The sequence below is a fragment of the Cervus elaphus genome, chromosome X (genome assembly GCF_910594005.1).
Source record: "Cervus elaphus chromosome X, mCerEla1.1, whole genome shotgun sequence".
Classification (NCBI taxonomy): domain Eukaryota; kingdom Metazoa; phylum Chordata; class Mammalia; order Artiodactyla; family Cervidae; genus Cervus; species Cervus elaphus.
In genome coordinates, this window is record NC_057848.1 from 98,129,685 (window position 1) to 98,142,063 (window position 12,379).

At 37.5% G+C, this 12,379-nt stretch overlaps 1 protein-coding gene across 2 annotated transcripts in view; it reads left to right on the top strand.

The window, feature by feature from the left end:
• Positions 1 to 12,379, top strand: part of CHM (CHM Rab escort protein) — a 240,676-nt gene that overhangs the window by 102,926 nt on the left and 125,371 nt on the right. For both annotated transcript variants that reach the window (XM_043895520.1, XM_043895521.1), the window contains exon 5: positions 11,103 to 11,490. In XM_043895520.1, the coding sequence (XP_043751455.1) occupies positions 11,103 to 11,490 (388 nt within the window). The remainder of the gene's footprint in view (positions 1 to 11,102; positions 11,491 to 12,379) is intronic.

A 12,379-nucleotide genomic window follows, 5' to 3' on the forward strand; every position in this document is an offset into this window, starting at 1 on the left:
ATTCAAATTATCAATATAAATGACATTGGATTTCATTTGTCAATTTATTTTCATATTGAAAATTTTCATAAGAACTAATGGTGCATATTTTTCCCATTTATATGTTAAAATCAGTAGTGTTTTAGAACTCAACATTTTTTTTTTGAGAATTTATAATCCAGCCACATTCATTTACAACTGGCAAATGTGTTTTTATACTTTTTAGGTACTTTAAAGTTAATATAATTGAGTTATTGTTTGGAAGTGTTCTTCAAAAGGTTGAATTACTTTATTTTTAATTTTTTAATTGGAGGCTAATTACAGTATTGTGGTGGTTTTTGCCATACATTCACATGAATCAGCCATGGGTGTACATGTGTCCCTCATCCTGAACCCCCCCATCCCATCCCTCAGCTTTGTTCCATTGCACTGGATTTGAGTGCCCTGTTTCATGTATAGAACTTGGACTGGTGGTCTCTTTCACATATGGCAGTATACATGTTTCAATGCTATTCTCTCAAATCATCCCACCCTCGTGTTGTCCCATAGAGTCCAAAAGTTTGTTCATTATATCTGTTGTCTCTTTTGCTATCTCGCATATAGGGTCATCGTTACCATCTTCCTAAATTCCATATATAAAAGTGTTAATATACTGTATTGCTCTTTTTCTTTATGACTTACTTCACTCTGTATAATAGGCTCCAGTTTCATCCACCTCATTAGAACTGAGTCAAATGAATTCTTTTTAATGGCTGAGTAATATTCCACTATGTGTATGTACTACAGCTTTCTTATCCATTCGTCTGCTGATGGGCATCTAGGTTACTTCCAAGTCCTGGCTGTTGTAAACAGTGCTGCAATGAACATTGGGGTACACATGTCTCTATCAATTCTGGTTTCCTTGGTGTGTATGCCCAGCACTGGGATTGCTGGGTTGCATGGCAGTTCTATTTCCAGTTTTTTAAGAAATCTCCACAGTGTTCTCCATAGGGGATGTACCAGTTTGCATTCCCACCAACAGTGTAAGAGGGTTCCCTTTTCTCCACACCCTCTCCAGCATTTATTGCTTGTAGACTTTTGGATAGCAGCCATCCTGACTGGCGTGCAATGGTACCTCACTGTGGTTTTGATTTGCATCTCTCTGATAATGAGTGATGTTGAGCATCTTTTCATGTGTTTGTTAGCCATCTGTATGTCTTCTTTGGAGAAATTTCTGTTTAGTTCTTTGGCCCACTTTTTGATTTGGTCGTTTCTTTTCCAGAATTGAGCTCCAGGAGCTGCTTGTATATTTTTGAGATTAATTCTTTGTCAGGTGCTTCGTTTGCTATTATGTTCTCCCATTCTGAAGGATGGCTTTTTACATTGCTTATAGTTTTCCTCTTTGTGGAAAAGCTTTTCAGTTTAATTAGATCCCATTTGTTTATTTTTGCTTCTGTTCCTATGACTCTGGGAGGTGACTCTAGAAGATCTTGCTGTGATTTATGTCAGAGTATTTTGCCTATGTTTTCCTCTAGGTGTTTTATAGTTTCCTGTCTTACATTTAGATCTTTAATCCATTTTGAGTTTTATTTTGTGTATGGTGTTAGAAGTATTCTAGTTTCATTCTTTTACAGGTGGTTGACCAGTTTTCCCAGCACCACTCGTTAAAGAGATTGTCTTTTCTCCATTGTATATTCTTGCCTCCTTTATCAAAGATAAAGTGTCCATAAGTGTGTGGGTTTATCTCTTGGCTTTGTATTATGTTCCATTGATCTATATTTTTGTCCTTGTGCCAATACCGTACTGTCTTGATGACTGAAGCTTTGTAGTATAGTGTGAAGTCAGGCAGGTTGATGTTGGTGCATTTGACATTGTCCCAGATGTCTCTGAGGTTGTTCTCATTTCTTTTAATTCTTTTTTCTTTTTTCCTCTCTGCTTCATTTATTTCCACGATTCTATCTTCCACCTCACTTATCTTCTCTCTCCCTAGTTATTCTACTGTTGGTTCCCTCCAGAGTCCTTTTGATCTCAGTTACTGCACTATTCATTATTGATTGCCTCCTTTTTATTTCTTCTAGGTCCTTGTTAAACATTTCTTGCATCTTTTCAATCCTTGTCTCTAGTGTGTTTATATGTAACTCCATTCTGTTTTCAATATTTTGAATCATCTTAGCTATCATTATTTTGAATTCTTTTTCAGATAGACTCCCTATCTCCTCCTCTTTTGTTTGTGTTTGTGGGCATTTATCATGTTCCTTTACCTGCTGAGTATTTCTCTGCCTTTTCATTTTGTTTCCATTGCTGTGTTTGGGGTGGCCTTTCTGTATACTGAAAGTTTGTGGTTCCTCTTTATTGTAGAGGTTGCTCCCTGTGGGTGGGGTTGGACGAGTGGCTTGTCAAGGTTTCCTGGTTAGGGGAGCTTGCATCTGTGTTCTGGTGGGTGGTGCTGGATCTCTTCTCTCTGGAGTGCAATGAAGGATCCAGTAGTAAGTTTTGGGGTGTCTATGGTTTTGGCATGCCTTTGGGCAGCCTGTACTTTAATGCTCAGGGCTGTGTTCCTGTGTTGCTGGAGAATTAGCCTGGTATGTCTTGCTGTGGAACTTGTTGGCTTTTGGGTGGAGCTTGGTTTCAGGGTAGGCATGGAGGCTTTTAGATGAGCTCTTTTCTCTTAATTTTCCCTGGAATCAGGAGTTCTCTGGTGTTCTTGAGTTTGGATTTTAGCCTCCTGCCTCTGGCTTTCAGTCTTATTTTTACAGTAGCCTCAAGACTTCTCCATCCATACAGCACATATGATAAAACATCTAGGTTATTGGTAAAAAAAATTCTCCACAGTGTGGGACATCCACAGAGGTTCACAGAATTACACGGAGAAGAGAAGAGGGAGGAGGGAGATAGAGGTGACCAGGAGGAGGAGAAGAGGGGAAGTAAAAAAAAGAGAGAGAGCAATTAAGCCAGTAATCACATCCATAAGTGAAAATGGATACTGAAGATTAGATTCTTAAAGGTACAAAATTGATAATAAATACCAAATACAAAGATTAAAAAATCTAGAGTAGAGGTTAGACTCTCAAAAATATAATATTAAAAGTACAAAACAAAATCAATCACAAAAATTATATATATATATATATATATATGAAATTTGTTTTAAAAATAGGGTCTTTTTTGCAAGGTAATAGCTTATAAAAATTAAATTAAAGGAGTAATAAATTATTTGTTCCAGCTTGTACTTGTTCTCAAGGTCTATAGGCCTCTTCCAATGCTTACTCAATGTTAACTACAGGGTTTTAATCTGTTGCACCTGTCACTTCCAGAGCTTTCCCCTGTTCTTTTTTTATTTTGGCTTCCTCTGTTTGCAAGTCACTTCAGTGACTAATTTCTGCCCTGATACAAGGGGGTGAAGGTGGTCATTTATTTAGGTTCAGTCATTCAGTTGTGTTGTGGGGAGGGAGGAACACAGTATTTGCAAACAAATATCGCTGGCATGTGTGGGGAGTGCTCGCAGTGTATGGGCCACACTGGGTTTGCCCCAGCTCACAGCGGCCTGTGCTTTCCGGGTCTACACAGCTCAGGCTCCAGGTTCTCTGTCGGGGTACTGTCCAAAGCGGACCCTGTGTTTCATGCATGTCTAAGCTGCTCAGCTGCAGGTTCTCGGGTACTCCGCAAGGGCACAGACTCGGCTCGGCATGCATTTTGTGCCCTTCCCATGTTCGAGCAGCTCAGGTGATCATGTGCTTGGTGAGCACACTATCCCAGGTGGACTGTGCATCTTAATTACCTCCCCTGTCCCAGCTGCTTGGTTTCCCAGGTTTGCTGCAAGAGCCCTGTCTCAGGCGTCCTGTGTGTCTCCTCTAGGGAGCTGATCTCAGGTTGTGACCCTCCTGGCAGATGTCAGCCATCCAGGATCCTAGGAAGATGTGGTTAGCAACTGGGAGCCTACTCATAGTTTGGTGGAGGATACAGGTCTCTGGGACTGAGATTGCCCCTTGCCTTCAGGCTCTGGCTGTGGCATGCCTGCCTCTCTGCCTCCTGCAGGGGGGAGAGGCCTGTACACAGCGGGCTAGCTCTCCTTTGGTATTCGCTCAATCCTTTGTTCTGTGAGTCTTTTGGGGAAAATTGTCTCTCTCTCTCTCTCTTTTTTTTTTTTTTTTCTCCAGCTATCCCACAGTTTGGGTTGCTTTCAGATGTTAGCTCCCTCAGATTGTCCTCAGGGCATTCAGGCCTGGTCCTTACCGTAAACATGCAGCCTGCATCTCCGTGTCCAAACCCCACTCACTGGTGGCAAACACAAGTATCTGGGCTGCTTCTCTGCTGGCAGTTGTGGTTAGGTGCATATTTTGTGTGTGTGTGTGTGTGTTTTCTCCTGGTTATGGTGCCCTCTGAGATTCCAAATCTCCCCACACACATGCTGGTGAGAGGGTTTCCTGATGTTTGGAAACTTCTCCTCCTTCATGCCTCCCTCCCCGTGATGGGTCTCCATCCTTAACTCTTTTGTCTCTCTTTTTGTCTTTTATATTTTCCCCTATCTCCTTTTGAAGAGAATGAACTGCCTTTCTGGGTGCCTGATGTCCTCTGCCAACAAGCAGAAGTTGTTTTGTGGAAGTTGCTCAGTATTCAAATGATCTTTTGATGAATTTGTGGGGGAGAAAGTGGTCTCTCTGTCCTATTCTTCTTCCATCTTGGGCGAAACCAAGGTTGAATTATTTTAAGAAAACTTTTTTTTAACCAAAGTACAAAGTTTTTAATTTGAGGGAAGCTAAGTCTTTTTGATGAATAGAATTTTGCATGATGAGAAATTAAGTGGAGTTTGGAGAGTTTTCTGGTGTCTTTATAACTTCTAGTTAGGTATTAAATTCAGTGTTGGCAGAACTCTAAAAATATTGTAGTTGTTGATGAAAAGTAGGTATGGTATTGTGTTTCTGTTGTATATGTTTTCCATAGTGCTAGGTATTTCACCAGATTATGATGTTCAGAATAGGAAAACTTAGTAACTTATGGATATAGAACATATTTACAAAGAATAACTCCTTTTCTTAAACTTATACCCTTAATTAAGTATTTGGACTTCTGTTTTCCAGATTGTCTAGTACTGGTTAATGCATTTCATTCACTCTAGAAAGCTCCCTTTCTAAGAATATAATAGAGAGCTACTGACCAGATCAATTGGTGTGCTCAATTTCCATGTTGTCATCATCATTCTGTCTTATCTCTAAGTATAATTAATTATCCTATCATTTTGTAGTTTAATGGTTAGGCATGCAACATTTTGCTGAAAGTTGTCACCTCATGCAACACACTTTGGTTTCCTGGTTTTCAAAATAATGAAAGTGAATACAAAGCATGAACAATTCTATGGAAAATACACAAATCCCATTTCATATTATCACTTTTCATTTTTAATGTTTCTTAATGGCAATTGTGCTGTTATGTGGTTATGTGGCCAAAGAGCTTTCAACATGTGATCTCAGAAAAACCTAAGGACACATGTTTTGAATTGCCTGTTGACCTCTGGGAAATTTAACAGTATCTTACATTTGCTTAATATCTTATGTTTGATTAACCTTTTAGAACTCATGGGGCTTCCCTACAGGCTCAGCTGGTAAAGAGTCCACCTACAATGTGGGAGACCTGGGTTCAGTCCCTGGGTTGGGAAGATCCTCTGGAGAAGGGAAAGGCTACCTGCTCCAGTATTCTGGCCTAGAGAATTCCATGGAGAGTCCATGGGGTCGCAAAGAGTCAGACACAACTGAGCGACATTCACTTTCACTTTAGCGCTCATGGAAAATACTCTTCAAATATTTTAGGTCATTAATCTTACACTAGCCTTATGAAAGTTAAGGTAAATGAATGATCTTCCATTTCATAGATGGGGAATCTCAGGGATTAAATGACTTGCCTGTTATCTACTAAGTAACAGATCCAGAACTACAACTTTACCCACTACAGTTTCCTAAATCTGAAAATCTTGACATTAATGATGTCATCCTTTTTTCATTATATTTAATTGAAGTTACTAGATTATAACAGTAAGGAGCGTGATATTTTATTTCTATTTTCTAAAATTAAATTTTTTTCTTTTTTCTTTTTTTTTACTTTACAATATTGTATTGGTTTTGCAATACATTGACATGAATCTACCACGGGTGTACATGTGTTCCGCACCCTGAACCCCCTTCCCACCTCCCTCCCCATCCCATCCCTCTGGGTCATCCCAGTGCACAAGCCCGAGGACCCTGTATCATGCATCGAACCTGGACTGGCAATTCATTTCATATATGATAATATACATGTTTCAGTGCCATTCTCCCAAACCATATCCCACCCTCGCCCTTTCCCACAGAGTCCAAAAGACTGTTCTATACATCTGTGTCTCTTTTGCTGTCTCACCTACAGGTTTATCATTATCATCTTTCTAAATTCCATCTATATGCATTAGTATACTGTATTGGTGTTTTTCTTTCTGGCTTACTTCACTCTGTATAATAGGCTCCAGTTTCATCCACCTCATTAGAACTGATTCAAATGAATTTTTTTTAATGGCTGAGTAAAGTTCCATTGTATATATGTAGCACAGCTTTCTTATCCATTCGTCTGCTGATGTAAGATATCTAGGTTTCTTCCATTTCCTGGCTATTATAAACAGTGCTGTGATGAACACTGGGGTACATGTGTCTCTTTCAGTGCTGGTTTTGTCAGTGGCATACCTTGTCGAAGATAAGGTGTCTATAGGTGTGTGAATTTGCCTCTGGGCTTTCTGTTTTGTTCCATTGATCTATATTTCTGTCTTTGTGCCAGTACCATACTGTCTTGATGACTGGTTTGTATTAGAGACTGAAGTCAGGCAGGTTGATTCCTCCATTTCCATTCTTCTTTCTCAAGATTGCTTTAGCCATTCGAGGTTTTATTTTGTGTTTCCATACAAATTGTGAAATTATTTGTTCTAGCTCTCTGAAAAGTACAGTTGGTAGCTTGATAGGGATTACAAGGAATCTGTAGATTGCTTTGGGTAATATACTCATTTTCACTCTATTGATTCTTCTGATCCATGAACACGGTATATTTCTCCATCTATTTGTGTCCTCTTTGATTTCTTTCACCAGTGTTTTATTATTTTCTATATATAGGTCTTTTGTTTCTTTAGGTAGATATATTCCTAAGTATTTTATTCTTTTCGTTGCAATCATGAATGGAATTGTTTCCTTAATTTATTTTTCTGTGTTCTCATTGTTAGTGTATAGGAATGCAAGGGATTTCTGTGTGTTGATTTTATATCCTGCAACTTTACTATATTCATTGATTAGCTCTAGTAATTTTCTGGTGGAGTCTTTAGGGTTTTCTATATAGAGGATCATGTCATCTGCAGACAGTGAGAGTTTTACTTCTTCTTTTCCAATCTGGATTCTTTTATTTCTTTTTCTGCTCTGATTGCTGTGGCCAACACTTCCAAAACAATGTTGAATAGTACTGGTGAGAGTGGACACCCTTGTCTTTTTCCTCACTTTAGGGGAAATGCTTTCAATTTTTCACCACTGAAGATAAAGTTTGTGGGTTTGTCTTATAGAGCTTTTATTAGGTCAAGGTATGTTCTTTCTATTCCTGCTTTCTGGAGGGTTTTTTTTTATCATACATTGATGTTGAATTTTGTCAAAGTCTTTCTCTATATCTATTGAAATAATTATATGGTTTTTATCTTTCAATTTGTTAATGTGGTGTATTACATTGATTGATTTGAGGATATTGAAGAATCCTTGCATTCCTGGGATAAAGCCCACTTGGTCATGATGTATGATCTTTTTAATGTGTTGTTGGATTCTGTTTGCTAGAATTTTGTTAAGGATTTTTGTATCTATGTTCATTAGTGATATTGGCCTGTAGTTTTCTTTGTTTTGTGGCATCTTTGTCTGGTTTTGGTATTAGGGTGATGGTGGTCTCATAGAATGAGTTTGGCAGTTTACCTTCCTCTGCACTTTTCTGGAAGAGTTTGAGTAGGATAGGTGTTAGCTCTTCTGTAAATTTTTGGTAGAATTCATTTGTGAAGCCGTCTGGTCCTGGGCTTTTGTTTGCTGGAAGTTTTCTGATTACAGTTTCAATTTTCATGCTTGTGATGGATCTGTTAAGATTTTCTGTTTCTTCCTGGTTTAGTTTTGGAAAGTTATACTTTTCTAAGAATTTGTCCATTTCTTCCAAGTTGTCCGTTTTATTGGCATATAGCTGCTGATAGTAATTTCTTACGATCTGTTGTATTTCTGTGTTGTCTGTGAAGTCTGTTGTGACTTCTCCATTTTCATTTCTTTTTTTGTTGATTTGATTCTTCTCTCTCTGTTTCTTGATGAGTCTGGCTAATGGTTTGTCAATTTTATTTACCTTTTTAAGGAACCAGCTTTTGGCTTTGTTGATTTTTGCTATGGTCTCTTTTGTTTCTTTTTCATTTATTTCTGCCCTAATTTTTGATATTTTATTTCTTGACATTTAAAATGTTATTCTTTACTTGTACCTTTCTTATTGTAGTGCTTAATGTGTCAATTTTAATGGGGCACTTTTTGTTCAATGAACCCAGGCTTTTTAAAAACTATTGTTCTTTCTTTGCCTCGTTGTTTGTGTTTTTTACAAATGTTTGTTTGGTTTATAAATTTTTTGATAATATATTTATACCTCCATTTTTTGCATGTGTTAAACATTTATTCATCATGTGTTTATTAAATATCACATTTATAGTGAAGTACAGTAGGTATTGTGAGAGGCACAGAAGAATATATGTTAGGCTCTTCCCTTAAGAAAATGAAAGTCTAGTTGAAGATAAAGTAAAAGTTGAAGATAAACCAAAGGACTGTTTGAAAGAAACTGATCAATAAATGCAAGGTAAACCACATGTGTGTACTGTGGTACATGGTGTAGCAGAATGATTGTGGTTGGATTAAGGAAGACTTCTTCAAAGTGAAATTTAAACATTTTCTTAATTGCTGCAGTATGTGATTATTTTTGGGAATGGGGGATTTGTGATATCATGGGAAGTGGGAAGAACAGACCAGAAGAAACAGTTTGGTTCATTCACTGAGACGTGTTCAACTCTGTGACCACGTGGACTGCAGCACACCAGGCTTCCATGTCCATCACAAACTCCTGGAGCTTGCTCAAATTCATGTCTCTTAAGTCGGTGATGCCATACAACCATCTCATCCTCTGTCTTCCCCTTCTCCTCTTGCCTTCAGTCTTTCCCAGCATAAGGTCGTTCCCACTGTGTCAATTCTTAGCATCAGATGGTGAAAGTATTGGAGCTTCAGCTCCAGCATCAGTCCTTCCAATGAATATTCAGGGCTGATTTCCTTTAGAATTGACTGGTTTGATCCCCTTGCAGTGCAAGGGACTCTCAAGACTTCTCCAACACTACAGTTCAAAAGCATAAATTCTTTGGCACTCAGCCTTCTTTGTGGTCCAGGTCTCACATCCATACATGACTACTGGAAATACCATAGCTTTGACTAGATGGACCTTTGTCGACAAAGGAATGTCTCTTCTTTTCAATATGCTGTCTAGGTTGGTCATAGGTCTTCTTCCAAGGAGCAAGTGTCTTAATTTCATGGCTGAAGTCACCATTTGCAGTGATTGTGGAGTGCAAGAAAATAGTCTCTCACTGTTTCCATTGTTTCCCCATCTATTTGCCACAAAGTGATGGGACCAGATGCCATGATCTTTGTTTTTTGAATGTTGAGTTTAAGCCAGCTTTTTTACTCTCCTCTTTCACTTTCATCAAGAGGATGTTTAGTTCCTGTTCACTTTGAGCCATAAAGGTGGTGTCATCTGCATACTGGAGGTTATTGATATTTCTCCCTGCAATCTTGAAGAAACAGTTAACATGAGCCTAGTTATGGAGACTTTGAGTTGACAAATTAGGATTTAAGAGATGCCATGTTGGAAAGTAGGTGACATGAGACAAAAGATAGTAACTAAAAAAGGTGATTTTGTTTAGAGACTGATAGAGGAAGATTTTATAGGGGTAGAGTTGAGATTTGATTTAAGAACTGCTGTTAGTTCTCAAGCAGTCAATTAGCAGATGTTTATTTCCCACAGCCTATCATGTAGAAGGCAAGTTTATTGTTGAACAGTAGGGCAACTCAATGAAAATGTAGGTTCTGTAGAGGATAAAGCACATCATGGAGAGATAATGATGCACACTGAACAGGAACCTTTTTTGTCAGTCAAGGCAATAATGAACTGAGAATGTTAACTCTAGTAGTAATATTGGAAGTGGGGCTTCCAGTAAAGTAATAGACATTAATTGAAAACAGCAAGAATCAATTCAGAAAGATCCTATTAGATACCACATTGTGATATGTCAACGTACACTTTTATAGCAGTTTTTTAGCTTTGTCACACTTCAGATAATGGTAATAATCTGTTGAGCATTTATGTGCCAGGCACTGTACCAGGTTCTTCACATGTGATACCTCATTTAATCTTCAAAACAACATGGTGAGGTAGTTGGTATTATCTCTACATTATAAATGGATAATTTGGGTCAGAGAGGATTAATAAATTTGTCTACATTCACAAAGTTATCTAGTCGTAGAGTCTGGGTTTGAACCTCAGTCTATTTATTCTGAAGGAAGCGCTTGTAAACACTGTGTTGATTTGTTTCTAAAGTTCAATTCCCCTGTCTGCCTTAACTTCTTAAAAAATATACATGTGATTAATATATACATACATACTGTATAGCACTCAGTATTCTGTAATATGGGGAAAAAATCTGAAAAAATGAATATATGTATATGTATAAGTGAATCACTTTGTTGTACACCTGAAATTGACACAATATTGTAAATCAACTATACCCCAAGATAAACAGAAATAAATAATAATAAGAATCTGCTTTTCAGATACACATACACATATGAGATGCCTGCTGATCCCTGAAATCTTTATGTATATTTTTTTAGATCTTAATATGTTTCATATTGTGTCAAAATCTAAACAGATGAATGTTTAATGTGTTTGTCACCTAAAGCAAGACATCCACTGAATTTGATATAATAAATGAGGTAAAGAAATAAAAATTGTCATTAAATGTTAAAATGATATAAAAATGTAGCCGAGTACAATTATCACTTTGATTATTGGTATGGATTATTATTATAATTTCTCATCAGTCAGGATTTGCATGAAGATGTTGAAGAAGCTGGTGCACTACAGAAAAATCACGCTTCTGTGACATCTGTGAACTCCACGAAAGCTGCAGATTCTGCCTGCCTGCCTACAGAAGATGAGTCATTAAGCACTACAAGCTGTGAAATACACACAGAACAAACTCCAAGCAGTGATCCAGAGAGACCCGTAGAAGTAAATGATGTTCAAGTGACAGGGGAAAAAGAAAACCACTGTGATGATAAAACTTGTGTGCCCTCAACTGCAGAAAAAGAAACAAGTGAAAATGTGCCTGTGGCTGAAGACATAGCAGAACAGCCAAAGAAAAATCGGATTACTTACTCTCAAATCATTAAAGAAGGCAGGAGGTTTAATATCGATTTGGTATCAAAGGTAAGTAACAGTTTTACCCATCTTATCATACAACAGTACTAATTTCTAATTGATTGAAAATAGCATCTGAGTCCATAAACCCAATTTTCATTATTTTATTCTCTGAAATGTAGAACATTTATTTTATAAAGACATAGTATCTGAAATTTATAGTTCTGTTAAAATATTCTTTAAACCTAGGTTAAAAACACAAGAATGCTCACTACTGTATCACAGGGTTACTTCTGTATTGGAGCATGTACTCCACCCAAATATTCTCCTGTTATGTGGACACTATGAATTCTATCAAGAAAAAAAGTCTAATGAATCTAATTACAGGTCTATGTTATTCTGGTCAATGTATTAAATAAACTTCTTTTTAGCCCTTATTTATATAGTAACTATTTTGGCATCTCTATAATGATGAACATTTTTAATAACCGATGCATTTCAAAAATCATTGGTTCAGATGTGAGGGCTTTGGAAGATAATTTAATAGTAATTAGGGCAGGGAGGTTGGGAAGGATGCTATTGTCTTCAGTTTCTTTTTTTTCCCATTCTTACCTCTAATGTTAGATCAACATGAATTCAGAGGTTGTCCCTGAGTCTTTGGAGCATACAATGTTGCACGGGGTTTATAGGAAGCAAGGCAAATTTAGTGCAAAAGAAGAGAAAACACTAGTAAGATAAAATATAATGGCCCCAAAAGGTTATGATACAGGACTAGATAAAACTAGAGAGACCAAATACCATGAGTTGAGGGCAAATGATGAGAAATTGGAAAGAAGTCGGAGAGGGTAGTGAATAACATCAGACTAGGATTTTTTATTTATTGTGCTCTCTTGAAGTTCCAAGTTATAAAGAGAGGAACTAATGCTCCTCACATTTTGCTGATCTAATCAAACATCCT